The sequence below is a fragment of the Hyperolius riggenbachi genome, chromosome 3, assembly GCF_040937935.1.
Source record: "Hyperolius riggenbachi isolate aHypRig1 chromosome 3, aHypRig1.pri, whole genome shotgun sequence".
Taxonomy (NCBI): domain Eukaryota; kingdom Metazoa; phylum Chordata; class Amphibia; order Anura; family Hyperoliidae; genus Hyperolius; species Hyperolius riggenbachi.
Window position 1 is genome coordinate 281023097 of NC_090648.1, and position 23140 is coordinate 281046236.

A 23140-nucleotide genomic window follows, 5' to 3' on the forward strand; every position below is an offset into this window, starting at 1 on the left:
TCTGCTGCAATGACCCGGTTACTACGTTCACCAGACATCAACACAATTTCTATCCGCTCCTCATGTGTTAATCTTGGCGACATGTCAATGGCTGTAAACAAAGAGAAGCTTGTAAATAACTCATGAAAGAATAAAGTTACGTTAAAACCAAGCACACCTTTGTTTTTCTTGTGAAATTCCCAATAAGTTTGATGGTCACATGACCCCATTCCTATTGAAAAAAGTAAAGTTGGATTCAAAATGGCCAACTTCAAAATGGCCACCATGGTCTCCACCCATCTTGAAAAGTTGCCCCCTCACATATACTAATGTGCCACAAACAGGAAGTTAATATCACCAACCATTCCCATTTTATTAAGGTGTATCCATATAAATAGCCCACCCTGTACTTGATGGTGCACCTGATGTTATTCCCTGATGAGCATAGTGATCAAGTAATACCAACTGGAAACAGCACTGGGCACTCTTAGGTCATCTACAGCTAGCTTTAGCAAGTATCATTTTGTTTTGGAAATTATTATTATTTGTTATTAAGTATTCTCTAAATGTTTTACTCAACTACTGGAATCCATTCTTCTGTTTTCATCTGGTGAACACTTCTCCCATATCTTATATATGTACTTGTTAATTCTTACAATACTTCCAGTTCTGTAATCATAATGAATAATTTAGGTTCAATACTGAACTATATTTTTTACAATTGCACTGCGTTTAATGTGAATTTAAATATTTCAACCCTAACATAGCATTTGTCAGTACCATTAGTTAATTCTCGGTGAAATTCTATATCTGCATTTAAAGGGGGCTTAGATGCTTTCCTTGCTTTGGAAGACATCCATGGCTATAATTACTAGGTAATGCCCGGTGGTGTTGATTCAGGGATTTTATCTGATTGCCATCTGGAGTCCGGAAGGAATTTCTTTCCCTTTTGGGGCTAATTAGATAATGCCTTGTAAGGGTTTTTCGCCTTGGTGTTGTTTATTTTCGGTTGAACTCGATGGACGTATGTCTTTTTTCAATTTAAATAACTGTAAATACACAATTGCTAAAAGTAGATATTTATTTACCATTTACATGACAAATTCTGTAATTCACATTACTTCATTGACTTTATACCCTAATGCGTTTATGCTTTATTTAAGTGTTAAAGAAATGTTTAAATGCGGCAAAGAAAAAACAGAACGAGAAAAGGCTTCAGCAAAAGTAATCTTGGATGAGTACAAAAAACTTGGCCCTCTTAGGTAATCTTTCGTATAAACACATATGGTAATATTCATAGTTGCATTAATCATATCAGGAACATAAATATTGTAAACTTTGCTTATAGCTATCAGGAGATCATGACCTTCATTCTTTTTCTACTAATGGCGTTGCTGTGGTTTACAAGGGATCCAGGATTTATCCCTGGATGGTCGACCCTTTTTCCTAAGTAAGTATAATTACATTATTGCAACCATGATTCCTAGAACTGTGTTACTGTGAACTTTGGCCTCGATTCATCATTGTCTTTGGGATAACTTTTTCCAGTTTGTTAAATTACCGAATTCGAAGTTTAGCGATTTCTAGTTGTATTCAACAAGGTTTTTCGGCATTCGGTGTGAATTCGATAACAATTCGGTAAACATTCGGTAACGTGTCGATATTTCCATTTTACAGCAGTAATTTAACACAAGGCCATAAGATTCCCATGGAATTGTGGGTAAAAGGCAGTCCTTTGAGCACTACGTAGCAACATTCTGAATAGGGCTTAACACCTGGACCAGGATTCTGGAAGTGGTTGGGACAATCCCACAATTTGATAGGAGCCTTTTCTAAAAAATTATAGTGCAGCTAGCAAAATTAGTTAACCCTGGCACTGCCTGTGTTCTCTTACAAGATGATTCAAGAGAAATGCAGATGTCGTGTTATAGCAAATAAATCTATTCTCTTACAAATTTATATGGTTGCAGACCTTATTCTTGCCCTTCTGCGCCTTTGAATCACTCTCAGCTGATACATAACCACTTCAAATGGCTCCACCTTCTCTGTCAGCAATGATCTGACAGGAATAACGACAGAGCAGTGAAGGAGATAACTAATCCTAAATGTAACGCTAAACCACGCCCACTTTCTTTTTCATGAATTGCACTTTCTTTCGTTTTAGCGAATCGTTACAGAATCGTTAACGAATGTTCGCTAACAGCTGTAGATAACTTTGATGAATCCTGAAATGAAGTTAACAAATTCAGTATTTTACCAAACTGTTGTTAACAAATTTGCTAAGTGTTGATGAATCGAGGCCTTTGTTATTTATGCAGATCAAGTAACTGCTACAACTACAACTCAGAGGGGGAATAGTATTTAACGCCACTGTAAATTAGAGTGGCAGCAGGGTGAGCAGTCATTCAGCTTAGCCTGCGCCCAGCTCACCAGCGACGTTAAAATATGTACACCCCTGTGACATCATGACTGATGTTTTAATAATACATCATCTGTATTACTATACAAATAAGATTCAGTTGGTAGAAAATTTACCTTTCCTCAAGTTAGCTCTACATGAGTTTACAGCCTTCCCCCTAGAAGGGGCCTAGAACGTCATGAGAAAATTATAACTTACTATGGTAGGGACATCAGAATGTGAGCTCCTTCCAGGGACAGATAATGACCAGGCATGGTCGGAAGAGTCCGTTTCCGGGACAATTCCGCATACCGTCATACCGAAATTCCGCTACCGTTTCATTCCGACGGTATACCGAGCTGTTCCGCGGAATTCCGACGTATACGGAATTCCGTCGGAAAAATTTTAAAATCTCTCCCTCTCTCTCTCTCTCTCTCTCTCTCTGTCTCTCTCTCTCTCTCTCTCTCTCGACATCCATCCATCCTCTTATATCATCAATTAGGGAATTGCAGATTTTCAAAACAGCTTATATACCATAGCTGGGATTTGAACCCAGGACACAGTGGGTAGTAGGTATCTGTCTTACCCTCTAGACCATGAACCATACTACATGCTAAAGCTCACCTAGCATAAACCATACTACCATTATGATCAATTCAATAGAAAAAGTAGCATGAATAAGGATTTGTACTTTTTGAAAAGCATGCTTATATTCCATAGCTGGGATTTGAACCCAGGACACAGTGGGTAGTAGGTATCTGTCTTACCCTCTAGACCATGAACCACACTGCATGGTAGTAGGTATCTGTCTTACCCCCTAGACCATCAACCACACTCAGGGCCGGGCCGAGGCAGAGGCTGGAGAGGCTCCAGCCTCAGGGCGCAGTGTAGGAGGGGGTGCACAATTCATTCAGCTGTCATTCCCAATTGTGTTTGAAGCAGAAAGAAATAAGAAAAGGTGATACATGGCAGTGACTGCAAGCCAGATAAGTAGAGATTAAGGTGTTGGGGGGGTTGGGGGCCCTGGGGCACCTCTTAGTGTAATAGCAATCAGTGTGTGACGGCTGGGGTGGGAGGGATGGGGGGGCGCACTTTGCTGTCTCAGCCTTGGGTGCTGAAGGACCTTGTCCCACCTCTACATGCTAAAGCTGGCGTAGCATGTACCATACTACCATTATGATCAATTCAATAGATATGCTATGGTATATAAGCATGCTTTAGCGAGCTTTAGCATGTAGTGGAGGGAGGGAGGGAGAGAGGGAGAGAGGGAGAGAGGGAGAGAGGGAGAGAGAGAGAGAGAGAGAGAGAGAGAGAGAGAATTTTTTTGGGGGTTATATCGGAAAATTTTGTCGGAATTATATAATTTCCGCGGAATTCCGTTTAAGAGGTATAGGAATTCCGTTCCGACCACCGGAGTCGGAATTAGCTAATTCCGGCCGGAATCACGGAATTAATAATTCCGCTGAATTTTCCGACCATACCTGATAATGACATAAATAATTCAATATGCTGTAAAGCACTGCAGAAAACGTCAGCATAAACAAATACATATTTTAATTACGTTAGGTATGGTTTGAATTGCTGAATTCCAATTTTGCGGAAAGATCGCGGTACTGACTTTCCAAGTTAACTGCAAAGCATGTTATTAAATTAAACATGTTATTGTCACCAAATTTGTTACCTGGGAAGGTGTTACATTTCATTTTAAAAGACCTTTTTAAAGGACCTTGAACTTTTTTTTATCATTTAGACTTTATCTTTTGTGGGAGTGTCTAACCATGAGCCAATTGTAATTTGTTTTATTCCTGTGTTTTAGCTACCGTGGTTATGCCACTGACTCTACCGCTGCCTTAATGCTGGGTCTTCTCTTCTTTATTGTTCCTGCATATCCCTTGAAAAGAAAATCTGACGGCAAAATCAGTTGAGTATTGTGTTGAAAACTGTGCAATGAACACGCGTACGTACGAAAAGGGCGTCGGGAAAAAAGGGCGCGTGGTATAAACGATAAATGGAAATATCGTTTATAGAAATATTGTGTAGAATTTCGTTTATAAATAGTGTTTTAAGAATTTATAAATCACTAAATAATGTGTATGAGATCGGCAATTCTTAAAACGTTAATCTTCCCTGTTTGTAAAGTGAAACTTATATTTACGTTTATTAAAAACCCTCCCTGTACCTATCCCTAACCCCTAGACCCCCTGTTGGTGCCTAAACCTAAGACCCCCCTGTTGGTGCCTAAACCTAAGACCCCCCAGTTGGTGCCTAAACCTAAGACCCCCCAGTTGGTGCCTAAACCTAAGACCCCCCTGTTGGTGCCTAAACCTAAGACCCCCCCTGTTGGTGCCTAAACCTAAGACCCCCAGTTGGTGCCTAAACCTAAGACCCCCCAGTTGGTGTCTAAACCTAATACCCCCCTGTTGGTGCCTAAACCTAAGACCCCCCAGTTGGTGCCTAAACCTAAGACCCCCCAGTTGGTGCCTAAACCTAAGACCCCCCTGTTGGTGCCTAAACCTAAGACCCCCCTGTTGGTGCCTAAACCTAAAACCCCCTATGGATATAATGTTTTACAGACATTAATAAATAAAAAATGTAAAGAAAAAAATGTAAATTATTTTTTTGGGTGGATAATAATGTTTTAGAAATGTTTTAGAAATAGTGATTTAGTATCTTCATAAACGTTATTCGTCACGGGCTCATTTTGTAAACTTAAATCATCACAAACATAGTTATAAATCCTTAAAAATCTCCGGGCGCCGTTATAAATCCTTAAAAATCTCCGGGCGCCGTTATAAATCCTGAAAAATCTCCGGGCGCCGTTTGTTAAAACGTTAATAATCACCGGCGCCTTTTTTTCCCTGTTCAGCGCCCATTAAACGATATTTATAATGGAAGTGAATGGGGCGCCCTTTTTGTCCACTTGTCTCATGCGCCCAAATCTACTGCTTCCATGAACAGACTGTCAGCTTGTGTCACCATTACACACAGCTTGCTTCTCCTTTTGTAATGATTTGAGATCATTTACATCTATTGCATCCCTATGATTCATACACAAGTCAACTCATGCTGCCATGTTTCTTTTTGTCTTTGCCTTATATATATATTTACAGCAATCACAATGCAACAAAAAAGGGGGACAATGCAGAAAATGTTTATCGTACTATCAGCTAACCATTGTTCTACAATGTCAGCTCACATTGTTTCACACTCTTTATAGACAGATATGAAGTAGTTGCATATTTTTCTTTCTGAATAGGTACATGCTTTTTGTGTAAAATGATTACTATGTTTTATGGCTCCTTGACATTAGTACAAACAATATCATAACAAAAATGTCATTTTGTAACTGAATGCCATTAAATAATAGCTTCAGTTTGCAGCTAATATTAGTAAAGTTGTAGAAAACTATGACAACAGTAAATGGCTCGGTGTAAAAGATGCCTAGAATTATTCCCTCTTTCACTGGCCTATATGCAATTCATATTTTTCACTTGAGTTATATCCTAGGAGATAATTTTCATCTTCTCTTTAAACTACATTTTCAGCATTTTACAATTGAAAAAGTACCCAAAAGTTGTTTTGAGTATTTTTTTTTTTTTGCTTGCTGGTTGCATAAAAGGCATTTTATGACAAGTTGTGAAAATATCATCTAGGAGACAACTCAGGAGAAAAAGGGAATTGCACATGGGCCACTGAGCCTTATTTACATTCTCCTAAATTTCCTCCTAGATGATATTTTTTTTCAGCAACCTGCAATTTAAAAAGTACCAAAAGGTAAGTTTAAAGTACTGACGACTGTTATTATCAAAAGGGTTTTCTTTCTTGCTGGTGGCTGAGAAGGCTTAAAGTTATTGGTAAGTTGTGAAAATGTCACCTAGGAGAAAACTTGGGAGAAGAAGTGAATTGAATAAAGGTCATTGATTTATAAATCTGCATAAAGCAGGAAATAGCATTTATTGTTGTTTTTTTACAATCTTATGGTGGCCATACACGGTACAAAAAAACCATTCGATTATCCCGTTTTTTCGATCTAAATGATCGAATCGAATGAAAGTAAAAAAAATAAAAATTTCGATCAAGAAATTCGAACGATTATCCCGTTTTTTCGAGAAAAATCAGATCGGACATGCTGGAAAAATCTTTATATTCGATCTAACGGAATAATCAAACTAAATAATCTAATCGAAAACAAATGAAAAATTGTACCATGTATGGCCACCACACATTGTTTTACAGCAATGGCACATTTATTAGACAGATTAAATAGACCAAAACTCAGTAGTATAGAGTATTCCCTGCCAACCTCGCCATCTCAGTAAAAGCTGACATAAAGCACTGCAGTTTTACGAGTCAGGTCATCTCGGCACCTGCACGGCACCATATAGCACCTGATTTGGGGGCCGCCATAGACCGTAACTTTAATTATGGCTATAGAGACACTGGGGGAGTTTCTATTAAATCTCTGTAATTTGGGTGGAGGCAAAATCCGGGCCCTGAATTACATATCCAAAGGGACAAATTATAAGTAGGGGAATATAAAGTATCACCACCAGAACCATATGAACCGCAACTTACCCAGCAACTCCTTGTGGAACATATGGAGAGAGACACGCCCGTTTCTAGGGCCGTGTGGCCCGTGCCGCCGCCCGGGGCGCTGTTGGGAGGTGGGCGCTGAAATGGAGGGGGGAGCCGGAGCCGCGGGGAGGGCAGCCCGACCTCTCCCTCCCTCTCCTGGGCCGCCCTCCGTGCTCCCCCCTCAGATGCAGAGCGCAGCAGCAGCCAGGGAGGGAGCGCTGTATACAACATACCTCCCTGCGTTCCAAGCGCTGCTCTCTCGCCGCCGGTCTCTTCCTCTCTGTCGCCTATACGATGATACACACGCTGGTTTCTGTTTAGCCGGAACCAGCGTGTGTATCATCGTAAAGGCGGCAGAGAGGAAGAGACCGGCGGTGAGAGAGCAGCGCTTAGAACGCAGGGAGGTATGTTGTATACAGCGCTCCCTCCCTGGCTGCTGCTGCGCTCTGCATCTGAGGGGGGAGCACAGAGAGCGGCCCAGGAGAGGGAGGGAGAGGTCGGGCTGCCCTCCCCGCGGCTCCGGATCCCCCCTCCATTATGGGGGACAGCTACCTATCTACCCTACCCTGGGGGGCACCTACCTAATCTAACCTACACTGGGGGGCAGCTACCTAATCTAACCTACGATGGGGGGCAGCTACCTATCTAACCTATACTGGGGGGCACCTACCTAATCTAACCTACACTGGGGGGCACCTACCTAATCTAACCTACCCTGGGGGGCACCTACCTAATCTAACCTACACTGGGGGCAGCTACCTAATCTAACCTACGCTGGGGGGCAGCTACCTATCTAACCTATACTGGGGGGCACCTACCTAATCTAACCTACACTGAGAGGCACCTACCTAATCTAACCTACCCTGGGGGCACCTACTTAATCTAACCTACGCTGGGGGGCAGCTACCTAATCTAACCTATACTCGGGGGCACCTACCTAATCTAACCTATACTGGGGGGCAGCTACCCATCTAACCTATACTGGGGGGCACCTACCTATCTAACCTATGCTGGGGGTAACTATTCTGGCTACCTATATTAGAGGCACCCACCTAGCTAACCTGTACTGGGGCACCTACCTATCTAACTTATACCGGGGGCGCCTGCCTATCTAACCTATACTGGGGGCAACTATACTGGCTACCTATACTGGAGGCACCTACCTGGCTAACCTATAGCGGGGGCAACTATACTGGCTCACCTATGCCTGGCTACCTATACTGGGGTACCTATTCTTGGCTACCTATACTGGGGGGACCTATACTAAGTGCAACTAGACCTGGCTAACCTATACTGCGGGCACCCATACCTTGCTTGGGGGGGGGGGGGCCCAATTTTTACACACTCGCCCTGGGTGCATTTTAGCCTAGAAACTGCACTGGAGAGAGATCAGGTCAAAAAACACTAGAATGATCACAAGTGTGCCTGGGCAATGTGGCTTGTTCAAATGCTTTATATATATATATATATATTATAAAGTTGCAATGGTAACCGTCATACATCAACCAATTATACCTGTCATCTCCAAGGTTGCTAAAGTGTTTGCAGGGTATGGTGCAATGAAATCAAGCTGAGATCCCTCTCAATTATCTCTTCAATGAAATCCTTCATTTAAGTTCCATTCACCCATAGAGACTGATACATTTTCTTTGTGAAATATGGCACTGTGCAAAGAAATAAAAGGGGTATATATCTCACTAGCTTCTATTTTTTATTTATTATTATTTATTATATTTATAAAGTGCCAGCATATTACGCAGAGCTGCACAGTATATAAATGGGCTAACATACAAGGTGGGACACAAGGAGCTTACAACAAAACAAGATCATGCAAATGTTGATAACATAAGGTTAGTGTCTTTGGTCTAAATAGAATCTGCTATAGTCTGTAAGAGGGGTGTCAGACAGTGATATTGCATAATCGAGCTGGAAACAGCTGAGTACCTACCACAATTTCTGGCACCCAAATGAACTCTATGCACAGCTGAACCAATAGCACCCAAATTAACCTCGCAGTCCTTGGCTACAGTATAGTCGAGATATCATTACTGTAGCCCTGTATGCAGCCAAACCACCATTGCAGAACGACGCTCATCTGAACTACCAAGGCCAAAAAACACTGGGCTATACCTAGAGTTCAGCTACACCAGGGATGCCCAACTCCAGTCCTCCAGGGTCATATCCATGCCAGTGTTTAGGACGGACAGATAAATAGCAAATGTGTTCTACTTTATGATACACACCTATCCTGATTAAGTCCCACCAATAAAATAGGGCTGTGCCAAAAATGTGTGAGGATCTTGGCCCTTGAAGACTGGAGTTGGGCTACACAAAAGCTGAACACCGACCTCAGTCGGAAGAACACTCTCCAAAGCTCCATAAGTGAACTCTAAATATCCCTCTCTTCACAAAAAGGGTTTTTTTCATTGTTGTAACTAACCAGGTTTAATTTATATCACAGACACTTTTGATTATGCACCACTCATTACATGGAAAGAATTTCAAGCCTGTATGCCTTGGGATATTGCGATCCTTGTTGGCGGTGGGTTTGCTTTGGCAGAAGGATGTGAGGTAATCATTTTATAATGTTTATTGTCAATGTATTGAGGCCGGTGTATGTAAGTGACATTATAATTAGTAAGATGTGACAGCAATTAAGTCCAGATTATTTCCCCTCATTTGATATGCCTTTGCAAACCAATAGCAGCCAAAACATTTTTAGTTTTGCATAGAGTGCAGTGGGAACATTCCAGGGTGTTGTTGCTCTCTGTGTTACGGAGAATTGTACACCCTTTTTGTCCCAACAACAGCAGGACCTATAATGAAAATGTAAAATGAGTCCAGATTTCATCAGTAAAAAAAATGAGGAACAGTAATAAAAACTCTTAACCTCATAGTAAAATCTATTTCACAGCTGTCTCTGTTCCCTATGAAAATGGCTAAAAGCTAGAGCTGAGTCCAAAGGAACCCCATGAAGCACTTCTTTAAAGTGGATCCGAGATGAACTTTTACTAATTGCATAATTGTGTTCCTTTCCTATTGTTTATAGGGCATTCCTCAAACCAAATACTTTTTTTGTTTTTGTTTTAATACTCTAATTCCCTATAAACTAAACAAGCCACGCCCACAGGTTTTCAGTGAGCCAAGGCATTTTCAGACAGTAGCAAGGGCTCATGGGAGCTCAGTCTGGGCAGGAGGTATAGAGATTTCAGTGGCAGAGGGGAGGAGGGAGGAGGAGGGGGATTAGGTTTTTTGCTCAAGATGCAGATAAGCCTGCCTCTGTGTATTGTTTACACAGAACATGGCTGCTGTCATTGTATCACAGTAAGAAATAATCATATTCTATTAAAGCTGTTTGCAGCTAGATTTGCTGCGTAAACTATCTAAACGTTAGATAAGATATATATATAGACAAGTTACTAGTTATAGTTAGTTTTTCATCTTGGATTCACTTTAACCTCATCCACCTGCTCCATCTGTGCTGGGATAGCATCTGGTGATCTGGTACAGCTTTAACATCATTTGACTTAATTTACTCTTTTTAAATTAACATATAATGCATACAGAATAAATGTCATAAACTGCATAAAAGTGGGTGAAAATTAAAACAATATACCCAGATATCTTTATATCATATCCAGTAGATTAAAATAAACAACAAGTGTCAGCGCCAAGGCAGAAGGCGACCGCAGCCGAGAAGGACAATGTCCAAAAGTCCACACAAGCAATGAATATATAAAGTCAGCGCAGGTCTATAGTAATACAGCTTTCGTCATTCTCTGGCATACAGGATCTTCGAACAAAAAGGTAAAGAAGCAAGGCTTACCAGATTCCAACAACCCACATTATAAGGTTGTAAACGAGTTTGATAGATGGTCCGCAGAACTTTCAAATGGTGTCGTTTCACCAGCGATGTTGCACACCATGCAACATGGTGTGCAACATCGCTGGTAAAACGACACCATTTGAAAGTTCTACGGACCATCTATCAAACTCGTTTACAACCTTATAATGTGGGTTGATGGAATCTGGTAAGCCTTGCTTCTTTACCTTTTTGTTCGAAGATCCTGTATGCCAGAGAATGACGAAAGCTGTATTACTATAGACCTGCGCTGAATTTATATATTCATATCCAGTAGATTGATGTTGCTCCACCGGGATCGGAATCCCTCAGGCGACAATGCTGGATCGAGGCTGTACAAGTGCGTAGTCAGTCAATAGGCTGACAATGTATTCTGTTGCAATTCGGGCAGGGGAGGAGGGCCAACTGGGCTTTGCCGACATGACATCACAAGGTGGACGGGGTGAGTGTCAAGCACAAAGGTATCAGCCATTGCTTGGCCGAGTTGATCCACCTGGCGGATCGTTTGGCTGGGCAACGGTCGGGGACTGGTGGCTACTGTACACATGCCGGATAATCAGAAGATGCAGTCGCTATCAGCCAACTTTAATCTAGCATATGTAAGGGCATTAAGGGCCTGTTCCTGCCATCAACACTCATGTGTTGTACACCAGTATGTTGCCACATGCTTTGCCATGCACTGTGCAGCCCGAATCTGTTCAGGTGTATTGGGGCAGGTCATTAAAGAAGACTAAAATTCATGATGTAGTGCAGTATTGTCAATATATCAATATTCCTGTACATTCCTGTACATCAGACACTATGTACACATGCGGAACAAGGCTTTAGTAAATTATTATATTCTCTTCACAGGTCTCAGGATTGTCACAGTGGATAGGAAATAGAATGAGCCCACTTGGCTCACTGCCCATTTGGTCTGTGATTCTCATTGCATCTCTAATTGTAACATCTGTGACTGAAGTTGCCAGCAATCCTGCAACAATCACCATATTCCTACCTATATTGGCACCACTTGTGAGTAAAAATATATTTATGATAGTGGAAAGAATTCTGAAGTAGTAAAGTACAAATGATTACATTTCAGATACTGTGTACACAGCCATAATAACAGATTTCCACAACCCATCCATACAAAGATGGAATGGCAAACCTTATTTCAGCTTGCTTCCATCTAAATCACTGATGGGTGGCAGATTTAATCTGTCAGAAACTAGATGCAGGAAGAAATCACAGAAATCTATTTAATGGTGTGGATATTGTTATTTATGCAAATTATCTTATTGAACAGCTTGTTGAACTCATTCCCCATTCCCATTTCCTGAAAAGTAAATAGGCCATAAATAAATAAGTCAAAGCCCTTTATCTAACTGCAAAAGGCTTCTGATAGGGTTCTAGCACTAAAAAGTCATTAGTTCTGTTTGTTTGTTTTTTAGCTCAACCAAGCAGATTTGTCATGGCTGCTGTTTAGAATAAAGTCTTAAGCCGACTTCTTCCATCTACTTTTGCTGTACCCAAACACTCTTCTGCAACTAAGCAGAAAAGTGTTGGGCATGATTTCCCATTGGTTCATCATCATGTCAAGTTTTGAACCTTTAAGAAAATATGAAACCGTGAATGTAACTGACGCTAGAAGCTACACCACAGTACAAAGCTACACTGCTGCTGTTTAGAATAAAGTCTTAATGGCCATTTCAAATGGCAGGCCACTAGTGTCTAGTTTTGCCATAGCCAAACGCTTTCTGCAACTAAGCAGAAAAGCATTTGGTATAATTTCCCATTGGTTCGTCGCGTTGTATTTGAGCCCCTAGGTGTATGTGGTATAGTGAACGAAACTGAAGCTAAAAGCTACACAACACTAGACACTACACTGCTGCTGTTTAGAATACAGTCTCAAGGGTCATAATTAGCACCCACAATGAGAACTTATTTTCAAAGTGCTAGTAAACAAACTGGATTTTTTTATCCACTTCAGCCCATGGGTAGTTTTCACCATAAGGATGCATACAATTTTCACATTTAATTTACTATTGATTCTCCAATAACATTATAACTACTCATCCCACCTAAATGACCTAAATTATTTTTTTTTGCCACAAATTAGGCTTTTTGGGGGTTATACTTATTTTCAGTAGTTACTTTCACCAGTTCACCCCCAAGGGTTTTTACTCTAACGGACTAGAGCAATTTTCACTTGTCAGTGCTCCTCCCTTTTATTCCCTAATAAATTTATTACTACTTATCACAAGAAAATGATCTATACCTCGTTTTTTTTCGCCACCAATTAGGCTTTTTGTGGGTATTACATTTTGCTAAGAATTTTTTTATTCTAAATGCATTTTAATGGAAAAAAAAAACAAAAAAATGAAAAAAAATCATTATTTCTCAGTTTTCAGCCATTATAGTTTTAAAATTAAACATTCTCCTGTGGATAAACCAAACACATTTTATTTGCCCAGTTGTCCCGTTTATTAAACCATTTAAATTATGTCCCTATCACAATGTATGGCGACAATATATTATTTTGAAATATAGGTGTTATTTTTCTGGGGGGGGGGGGGTTCTGCCCCTATATAATAAATTAAAATCATTTTCCCCCATAAAAAAAATAGATTAAAAAAGCTGAGTCCCTAAGGCAACTATTTATTTATTTATTTTAAGCTGATTTTTTTTTTTACAAGTGTTTTTTTTTTGGGGGGGGGGGGGGGGTTGTAAGTGTAATTTTATTAATTTTATTAATAGTGTGTATGTACTTGCATATGTATGTGCTTTGTATGTGTAATATACTTTTTGGCCACAAGATGGCGCTAGTGCACACTCTCCTATATAGGAAGTGATCACTTTTTTTTTTTTACTCTTTATTAAACTTTAACAGTTTCCTGTTTTATGAATGGCGTCCATTCACTCCAGGCAGTGCGATTGGGTAGACCACCCAGCACGGGAACCCGACGTAAACGGCGGCGGTAGCGGAGCGCACACGTGCGGAGCGGTGGCGGGAACGCGCAATGTATTAAAATGTCATGTTGCCATTAACAGGCAAAAGCATGACGTTTTAATACGCTAGGTTGCCGGTAAATGGTTAAAAGAAAAACAAGGAAAAAATACACTATTTCTCCAATTCCATCCCACAAAGTTTTAAAATAAACAATGCTACTGTAAATAAAACCCACACATTTTATTTGGCCTTTTGTCCCAGTTATTATGTTTAAATTATGCCCCTAGTACAATGTATGGCAACAGGATATTATTTGGAAATATAGGTGTATTTTGTCTGTTTTGTGTCTTTTGTACCCGATCAATAATTAAATGCCCTTATTTTCAACCATATAATAGTAATATACCCTTTTGACATACGGTACATAGTAAAAAAGCTGAGTCCTTAATTTATGAGCCCTTACAATTTATGTTTTTTTTTTATGCTGTCACTTTGTTTGTTTTACAAATGTTTTATTTTGGTAAGGTGAAGGGTGGTTACAAGGGATTAATAACTATAGTAAAACATTTTTTTAATGTATTTTTAATTTGATTTTATCTTTGTTACTTGTTACTAATTATCTTCTTGATAACTATATTAAATACTAATATAACACAATCAATATTTATTTATTCCACAGGCTGAAGCAATATATGTGAACCCACTCTATATTCTCATCCCTACAACGCTCTGCACTTCCTTTTCCTTTTTACTTCCTGTATCAAATCCACCAAATGCTATTGTATTCTCATATGGCCATCTACAAGTTATAGATATGGTAGGTAGAAACTGGAAATATTTATTAAAACAGTTATTAGTATGTATATTGCAATGAATATTGTGCTTTATTTTGCAAAGTTTTTTTCTATACTTTTTATAGGGTACAGTGTGTTTTTTTCTATATTTATTTATTTGTTGTACTGTATAGTGTTTTTTTATAGTGGCCATTTGGTGGCATAGTGGATAGCACTCTCACCTTGCAGCACTGGGTCCATGGTTAGAATCCCAGCCAGGGCACGTTCTGCACCGAGTTTGTATGTTCTCCCTGTGTCTGTGTGGGTGTCTCCAGGCACTCAGGTCTCCTCCTACATACCAAAAACATACAGATAACTTCATTGGCTTCCCACTGAATTAACCCTAGACTACGATGGACATATGATGATAGGAATTAGCTTGTGAGCTCTTCTGAGCGACAGTTAGTGACATGACTTTATACGCTGTAAAGCACTGTGGAAGATGCTAACGCTATATAAATACTAAATAATAATAGTATACGGTAATTAAATTGTTGACTACTGATAGACAGACCTTTCACATTACAATTACCAGAGCAAATACACAAACAATTAAATATTACTCTACTGTGCTCTAATCTTCAATACTTACTCATTTTTGTCTGAAAATTATCTTTTGTTGGGTGTGACAATCATCTTTCAGTCAGCAGATGATCCAGCTGATACAATCACAGTATCATGACAAAAGGTACACTGAGATAAATAATCATTCCAAAACACTAAGTTCATAGAATAAAATAATTTTGACTTTTACTAGAAGAATGGCAATAGCAAATGTATTAAATAGCATACCTATTATATTTTAGATTTTAAGAATTTCACAGTATGAGTATTACATAAAGATCTGGATGCCTTGTGTCAACAGTCATCCACGGGAAAACACTAAATTTGTATATTATTTGCATTATATTTGCATAAAGCAAAAGAAACCCAAGCTAATATTTGCAAATCAATATATCAATTTTATGCAAGGACATATCCAGTAAAAACAATAAAAAAAAATCTAAAATGCAAAAAATGGGAGGACCACCATTATAATTGAGTCAATGAGTTCATACAACCAAAAGAACCAATTAAACTAATTTAATATCATATGAATCATTCCTAGTACATAATCAATCAGAAATGTTTATATCCAGGAGCGTTTAAAAAAAGGTGCTACAGTGCAAAAGTGCTATTAAATGGTGCACAAATGCAAGTAATGCAAATATTTTGTAAAATGAAACAAATGCAAAATGTAACAAAATGCAAACATGAATTGCAGGGCAAGAGCCATTTACAGCACAAAAGAGCTATAGTGCAAAAGTACTGCTAATTGGTTAAAATCGTCACAGTCTACTTATATTTTCTAAAAAATCTTTTTATTCTGTTCTTATCATCATTGATAATATTGTAGCTTGAGAACACTGTCAGTGCACACAGCACATAACTAGCAAGTCCAGTATTGGCATAGTTGAATTTTGGTCTGTTTAAATAAGAAATAAATAGGAATCCTTAGCAACAAATTACAAAAAACCCTTGTAAAAATACAAATAGGATCCAGTAGATGCAATAGGGCTTGTCTGAATTTGCTGTTCTGGATTCTTGTTGGTCCAGGCCAATGGAAAGTCCTGGTGAAAAATTTAAATATACGGTTATGGAATTTCCCAGTGATTTCCTGGGATTGCAGTGAACAGCAGCGTTCTCCAATCAAACAAGACTATCACAGAAGAAAACAGAAGACAACAAGAAAATATTAAACAGAAGTGGCACTGTAGTAACATATACGGTAGTAGAATGGCATAAATTATTTAGTATGCCCAGTTTTACCTGGTTTCAGCATCAGAAACACTTCCTATATGTATATATTGCTGTATCTAGCCCAGCCCTCCCAGTAATGCTTAGCCTAGGCTGCTAAGCTATGAGCACTTCTTCTCCCAGAGCTTTCTTTGAGCCCAGCATTGTTTTCACTGGCGTTGGAATTCCTACAAACATTCTGCAGAGATGCATCTGGCAGGACTAAAGATGTTGCCATCTGTCATAAATTTCAGAATGTAAATCAGCGTGGGCAAACACTAACGAAATAATTTGTAAATTAATATTGTAAAAAAAAGCAATTTTATTCAATACATTATTTTCACAACCAACCTCTTTAAATAGATGTTTGATTTGAAAAAAAAGCCAGTTCTGTACGTCTCTAAATGTATCATAGTGTTTGTGGGTTTTTTTTTTTGTTTTTTTTTTACTTTTAGCCCTTTTTTGGAAAATAGGTAAGGTGTAAATACCATTACTCCCTTACCTTTTTTACCTGAGAGGGAATGGCTATTTGTTTAGTGAGAGGGTGACAAGATAGCAACATAGGCTACCTTAAAGGACTTACGAGGCCAGATTAACAAAAAAAGTTAAATACCTGCATTAACTTTTAAGGCACGAGGACGCCGTCCGCGCCCTCCGTGCCGTTCCGCCGGGTCCTCGCCGCTCAATAGCCCCCGGGCCGGCTCCCGACCCCACGGCCCGGGTCGGCTCTCCTGCCTTTCTCAAAATGGCCGCTTGAGCTGCCCGCGGCTACAGTAGCGTGGATCGGGGGGTTGGCCCTAGAGCTGCGCAGCCGCACTCGCGGCTATGCGGACTGTGCAGCCGCGGCCAGCTCAAGCGTCCATTTTGGGAGAGGCAGTAGAGCCCGACCCGGGCCTTGGGGTCGGGAGCCGGCCCGGGGGGCTATTGAGCGGCGGGGACCCGGTGGAACGGCACAGAGGGCGCGGACGGCGTTCTCCGTGCCTTAAAAGTTAATGCAGGTGTGACAGAGTGTCACAGGCTCTTATAGGAAAGGTTATGGATGGTGTGTATGTAGCACCTCGTTTAAGGTGCTTGGTCAAATAAAGCTCCAGGAAAAAAAAATTTGCTAATTTGGCTTTTTCAAAAGCCGGTTAAGGGTCCTGGAGCTGGCCAGGGAAGTGTGGGTGGGTTCCCTGGCCACCTGGCCCAGTCCAGGTATTACACCTGTGCAGGGTGGAGCACAGGTGCTGAATAAAGGTCAGCCAGTCTGACCAGGAAGGAGCTCACTTGGTTCCTGTACTCTGGAGGGAACAGAGCTCTCACATGGGAGAAAAGGCTAAAACTCTGCATGTACAATGTAAGTTGCCATGTTGCTTGGTTGTTTTGCTACATTACGGTTTATGTATAGTCAGTCAGGGACTGGAGTGAGACAGGTAGTTGCTCAGCCGAGCTAAGTTTTGTTTTGTTTGATGGACTGTTTGTATTCACTGGCAACTGTTTAATTTTCATAAATAAACCAGGCAGGAGCCTGATTTTTACAATATTGGAATCCTGCTGTCTCTTCTATGAACTGTCTTAACCCTGTTGCTAGGGGGAACCGCTACAGCAGGTATTTAACTTTTTGTATTAATCTGGCCTCGTAAGTCCTTTAATGTATGAACCCATATCTGGCCCCAGAAAGTGGGGGAGGGGGGGGGGAGCCTTCTGTACTGAACCACATGTTAAAAAGCATATGGGTAGGTATTATTAGGGGACATAAGCCCACCCTTATTGGATATGCTCTCCTGACCTCACAATTTGCATGGGGTATATAGGATTAATAAGTTTGGGGGGCGGGAGCAAAGAGGTTACTTATTTTCTTATTTATTTTATTGATACTGTACTTAGTTATACAGTTAATATGGGTGAAAAAAAAACATCTATCCATGAACGTCAACCAGAAAAAAACTGAACCCACACCACACATCGCAGTATATATATATATATATATATATATATATATATATATATATATATATATACCGTACATATCTTGCAGGGATGGTTGGTAAGCATTTTCCAGCACATGACCTCTACAAAGCAATCAGCTCTTAAAATGGATAGGGGTTCGCCCAAACAACATCTATTGTCCAGTAGACTCGGCGCAATATAAACTGTTTAGTAGCTAGTACTGGCCCTCACCAATTAGAAAAAAACATCACATGGATATATATCAGCCAACTAATTCCACAATCTCAAGTGTCACCATGTGTGCTCTTATTGTGTATACTGTGCTAACAAACAGCCATTTATAGACATACAAAATAAAGGTAATTTCACCCCTACAAAACTTCAGATACCTGCTGGTCAATAATGTATTTATAGCCTGCTAATGGCAGCTGGCAAGCACATGACCTGTTTATTTCGTAGATCCACGGTTGGGATCTTTCCTCAATCATTTATCCAATCTAAATCAGGCCCATGCCAATTTCTTTAATGAGATCCATACAGCTTTTTGCTTCTTTATAGCATCTTATCCAGCTTGGAGTTTCTTAGGTAGTGATGGTCATTGAGATCAAAATAAAGTATACTTGCATGCAAATGTAAATCAGATTCAGCAGGAAGTGCATTTGGTTGGCCCAGTTCCAAGCTGCAAGCAATTTTTATTACGTTTGCATATAAGAAACAGATGTTCCATCTCATTGATCATTTCTAGTCCTGGGCATTTTCAGATCAGTTCCTTTATGCGCTTTCCTGCAAACATTAATTTTTAAATACTGTATGTGGCAATGAGATTGGTTCATCTGCTTGCTAGTTGCTATGTTTTTTTCACTGTAGTAGGATGCAGTCTTCTAATTGTGCTTTTATTTTGTGTCTTAAAACAGTGCTTTGCGAACCAAAACTGAGCAGAAAGGCTGCATATGTCTTTAACTCTAACTCTCAGATTTATCTCAAACTAATGAGTATCTAAGCCTATAGTCATACCTGTATTTGTCTTGCCACTGTAGCATCAATCACTCTAAGGCATGCATGAAATTAAAAAAAAAAAAAATAGCCAATAGTAGAATATCAGCATTTTACAGTGGTATTTTTCGTTAGTAAAATATTTGTAATATTCACCAATATTGTACTATAGCAAAACCTAACCCTAGTTTTACACAGAACCTTTCCCGGAAAGCCTAACCTTACCCACCCCTACCCATGCCTAACCTTAACCCCCCAAAGGTTATCCTTATTCTTCCAACCCCCAAAACCTCACCTTAATCTTCCCCCCCATGGCTTACCTTAACCACCCCCCAGGCTAACCTTTAACTTCCTCCACACCTAACCTTGACCACCCCCTACACCGACGCCTAACTTTAATTGACCACCCCCGTCAACGCCAATCCACCGCAAAGTAAAATTTTAGGTGCTGCCATAGGTGCCTTTATAAATATCAGCGAGCGCCCAAATTTCCTGCTTTCACTCTGAGGGCCCTTTCCAACTGTGTGCCGACATGGGTCTTGCTAGATTCTGGCACAGTTGAGATGTGAGGTGCATCTGAGAGAATGCAGTATGCCATCTGATTTTTTTTTTCAGCATGCAAATTGGATGGCAGCATATTGACTTTATTAGGCTGTGTTTCCCCATCCAAATTTGCATACAGGAAAACTCAACGAATTGGCACTTGTGGAAACAGTCATTTATGCATGCTATGAAATCATTAAAAGAAGAACCTCCTAGTGTTGCTAATTTAGATGAAAGGTTAATAAAAATACAAAGGATTCAGCTAAAGTAAATGGTAGACACAAGAAGATGAAGAAAAAAAACTTATGAAAAAAATGGCCCGATCAAAATCACTTTTTCTTGTAAGTTTTCTTCTAAGGTCGCATTCACAGTGGGACGTTATTGTACTGCGTTATAAAGTAATTCTAATTCAGGAAAACGCACTGTAATGTTAAGCCTATGCAACATTCACAGTGCGACGTTGACGTTGCGTTGTATATGTTGCGTTATGGTAACTCACTGCTTGTAGTGCGTTACATCTAAATGCAGACGTTAACAGATACAGAGAGGCATACTTTACTTGACTCCATGCTCCCCTGTATCTACTGTATGCCATGGTAACGCAGCGTTAATGTGCATTACCACCTTTTTTTTGCATTGTGTTGTAATGTTGCGTTGCGACTTTAACATCGCATTACAACTCAACGTCCCACTGTGAATATGCCCTCAGAGATAATTTTCCATTTTCTGCTTAAAATAATTTTTGAGCACTCTGCAATTGAAAAAGTACCAAAAAGAATGTGAAAAACCACTGTCACAACTATCCTGATTATTTTCTTACTTGAAGCTAAAAGGTATTTTATTGATAAGACATGAAAATTCACCTAGGAGGAAACTTCGGATCGGGCTCAAAGTGAATTAAGTAAGGGCCAGGGGCTGATATGTAATTCAGTTTTTCTCCTGTGTTTTTGCCTAGGTGATATTTTCACACCTATCAATAGCAATCCTTTTAAACCTCCAGCAAGCAATAAAAAAAAAAAAAATACTTCACGTAATTTCGATAGAAGTTCTTCACCTACTTTTTGTTACTTTTTCAATTGCTAAAGTGTTGAAATGTTATTTTAAAGAAAAGATGGAATATTATCGCCTAGGAGATTGTCTGCATGCATCGCAAAGGCTGCAGCCCCATGCCTGCTCACTCAGCACCTGACAATGGCGCAGCCTATGGACACAGATTCCTGAGCTTTTATTTGGTAGGATGAGTAACATAAAAGATTGGTAACTGTTGGATGTAAACTCTGTATCAGCGTAGGAAAGGTGTGATGGTTTCTGTGCAGTATTTGAAAACATTATTGTGTTGTATATATTTCTTTTTCTATCAGTAACACACATTAAATATTTTTCTACTTTTAATTTTTTACAGGTAAAGGCCGGACTTGGTATTAATATAATAGGCGTTCTTGTGGTAATGCTCTGCATATCAACCTGGGCAATCCCAATGTTCAATCTTCACACATATCCATCTTGGGCACCAACTATTGCTCCTACAAATAGTTCAGTACCAATGACAACAATTTTTACTACTGTTGGGTGATATCCCCAAACATTACATAAAATAGTAGGAAGACCAGTCAAGTCCTTAAAATAATACAAAAATGGTGGTGGTGTACGTTCATTTTCAAAGCCTGAGCTACACACAAAAAGTCCACCAAGGATCGTGCACTCTGCCATAAGGAACTCCAGAACACATATGGTATTACAGTGCCAAGCAAGCTAAATAGACCTTGTCCTCAAGGCATCTTCCTCTGTGATGTTTCTATTTCATAGGCATACCAACATATATTTGTGCTTTGTTGTTGAAGTTCTTAAAACATAATTGTTGAAAATATCTGACTTCTCAACATGCTAATGTCAGTGCTGTGATTACAGAATTGTGGCTTGCCATGTATATAGACAAACTGTTTATAGCTATAGAAGCAGCTAGTTACCATCCAGGAAGTCTTTGACTGTACTTGCCCAGACACTTAAAGATGAAATATCATGAAAATCTTAAAATTTAAAACACTTACAAATAAGAAGTACATTTCTCCCAAAGATAAATGAGCCATAAATTACTTTTCTCCTATGTTGCTGTCAGTTACAGTAAGTAGTACAAATCTGACATTACCGACAGATTTTAGACTAGCCCATCTTCTCATAGGGGGGTTCTCAGGGGTTTCTTTATTTTTAAAAGCACTTAGTGAATGGCAGTTGCTCTGTCCATTTGCCAAAATGGTGTGCAGCGAGCAGGGAGAATGGACAGCATCTTTGTATTAATCATTTTCAGGGAATATCTTTATAAAGAATAAAGGCCATGCTGAGAATCCCCCATGAAGAGATGGACTAGCCCAACACCTGACGGTAATGTCAGATTTCTACTACCTACTGTAAGTGACAGCAACATAGGCGAGAAGTAATTTATGGCTCATTTTACTGTGGAAGAAATGTACTTCTCATTTGTAGGTGTTTAAAATTTTCGCAACAGTTCATCTTTAAGGCACTGTAACAGTAGCTCCATCCCTTTGTCATTAATGTCCTTTGCTGCCTCCCAAGCATAATGAATGCTGTGGAGTATCCAACTAAAGACATGTTCATTTTAAGTCTACCTCAAGAAACATGTCTTTGGTGTATCTTAAGGGAGGATTGCAGTTTGTGAAAAGTATTTCTCCCCAGAATTTTAGTGCCCATCTCACAATGGCCTCGATTCATAAAGCATTACCGCATGTGTTATCACCGAAGTGGTAAATTACCGCATGGTATGTTGTTGATAGTGGATTCATAAAATTTAACTCATGTTTTACCGCAGTAATTATTGTGGTAATAGTGCGGTAATAAAAACGTTCTTTGTGTCGGTAAACTGAATGAATTGTACAGACTAACCAGCAAGCTCATGGTGAACCAGAACTCATTGGAGTGTGTGAGGGGCTACAATGGTCCTAAAAGCCCCCTTACTAAAATACTAAGAAAAACAAAAGTTTGTTTTCTTAAAACAGAAAGAATTTGCGATAATTCATGTTGGTGGGAGCTTGAGATGTCTCCCAGGGCATCACTGCTGAATATATGCAAATTAACCATTGTTACCCTTAGAAGCTAAACACACCTCCAGAACTGCTGGAATGCAATGATGTGTCAGCTTGTTAATTGAATGAAGTGTATTCATGAAAAAAAGGGGGGAGTAAGGAAGTGATAAATAACGTGTTGTTATCGCCAACAAACACCTGCCCAGTTTGCTCTACACAGTAGCATTTTAGGTGACAAATGGAGCCCTTTGAACTTAATGTTATGGAATTTTTAAGGATACA

The 23140-nt window shown here is 39.7% G+C and overlaps 1 protein-coding gene across 4 annotated transcripts in view; it reads left to right on the plus strand.

The window, feature by feature from the left end:
* The window catches only part of SLC13A1 (solute carrier family 13 member 1), a 119507-nt gene extending 97644 nt beyond the window's left edge, over positions 1-21863 (plus strand). For all 4 annotated transcript variants that reach the window (XM_068272707.1, XM_068272705.1, XM_068272708.1 and 1 more), the window contains 7 exons: positions 1143-1241; positions 1328-1429; positions 4194-4297; positions 9414-9523; positions 11667-11828; positions 14426-14563; positions 21223-21863. In XM_068272707.1, coding sequence (XP_068128808.1) covers positions 1143-1241; positions 1328-1429; positions 4194-4297; positions 9414-9523; positions 11667-11828; positions 14426-14563; positions 21223-21393 — 886 coding nt within the window. In that variant the 3' untranslated portion in view covers positions 21394-21863. The remainder of the gene's footprint in view (positions 1-1142; positions 1242-1327; positions 1430-4193; positions 4298-9413; positions 9524-11666; positions 11829-14425; positions 14564-21222) is intronic.
* The last annotated feature ends 1277 nt before the right edge of the window (positions 21864-23140 follow it).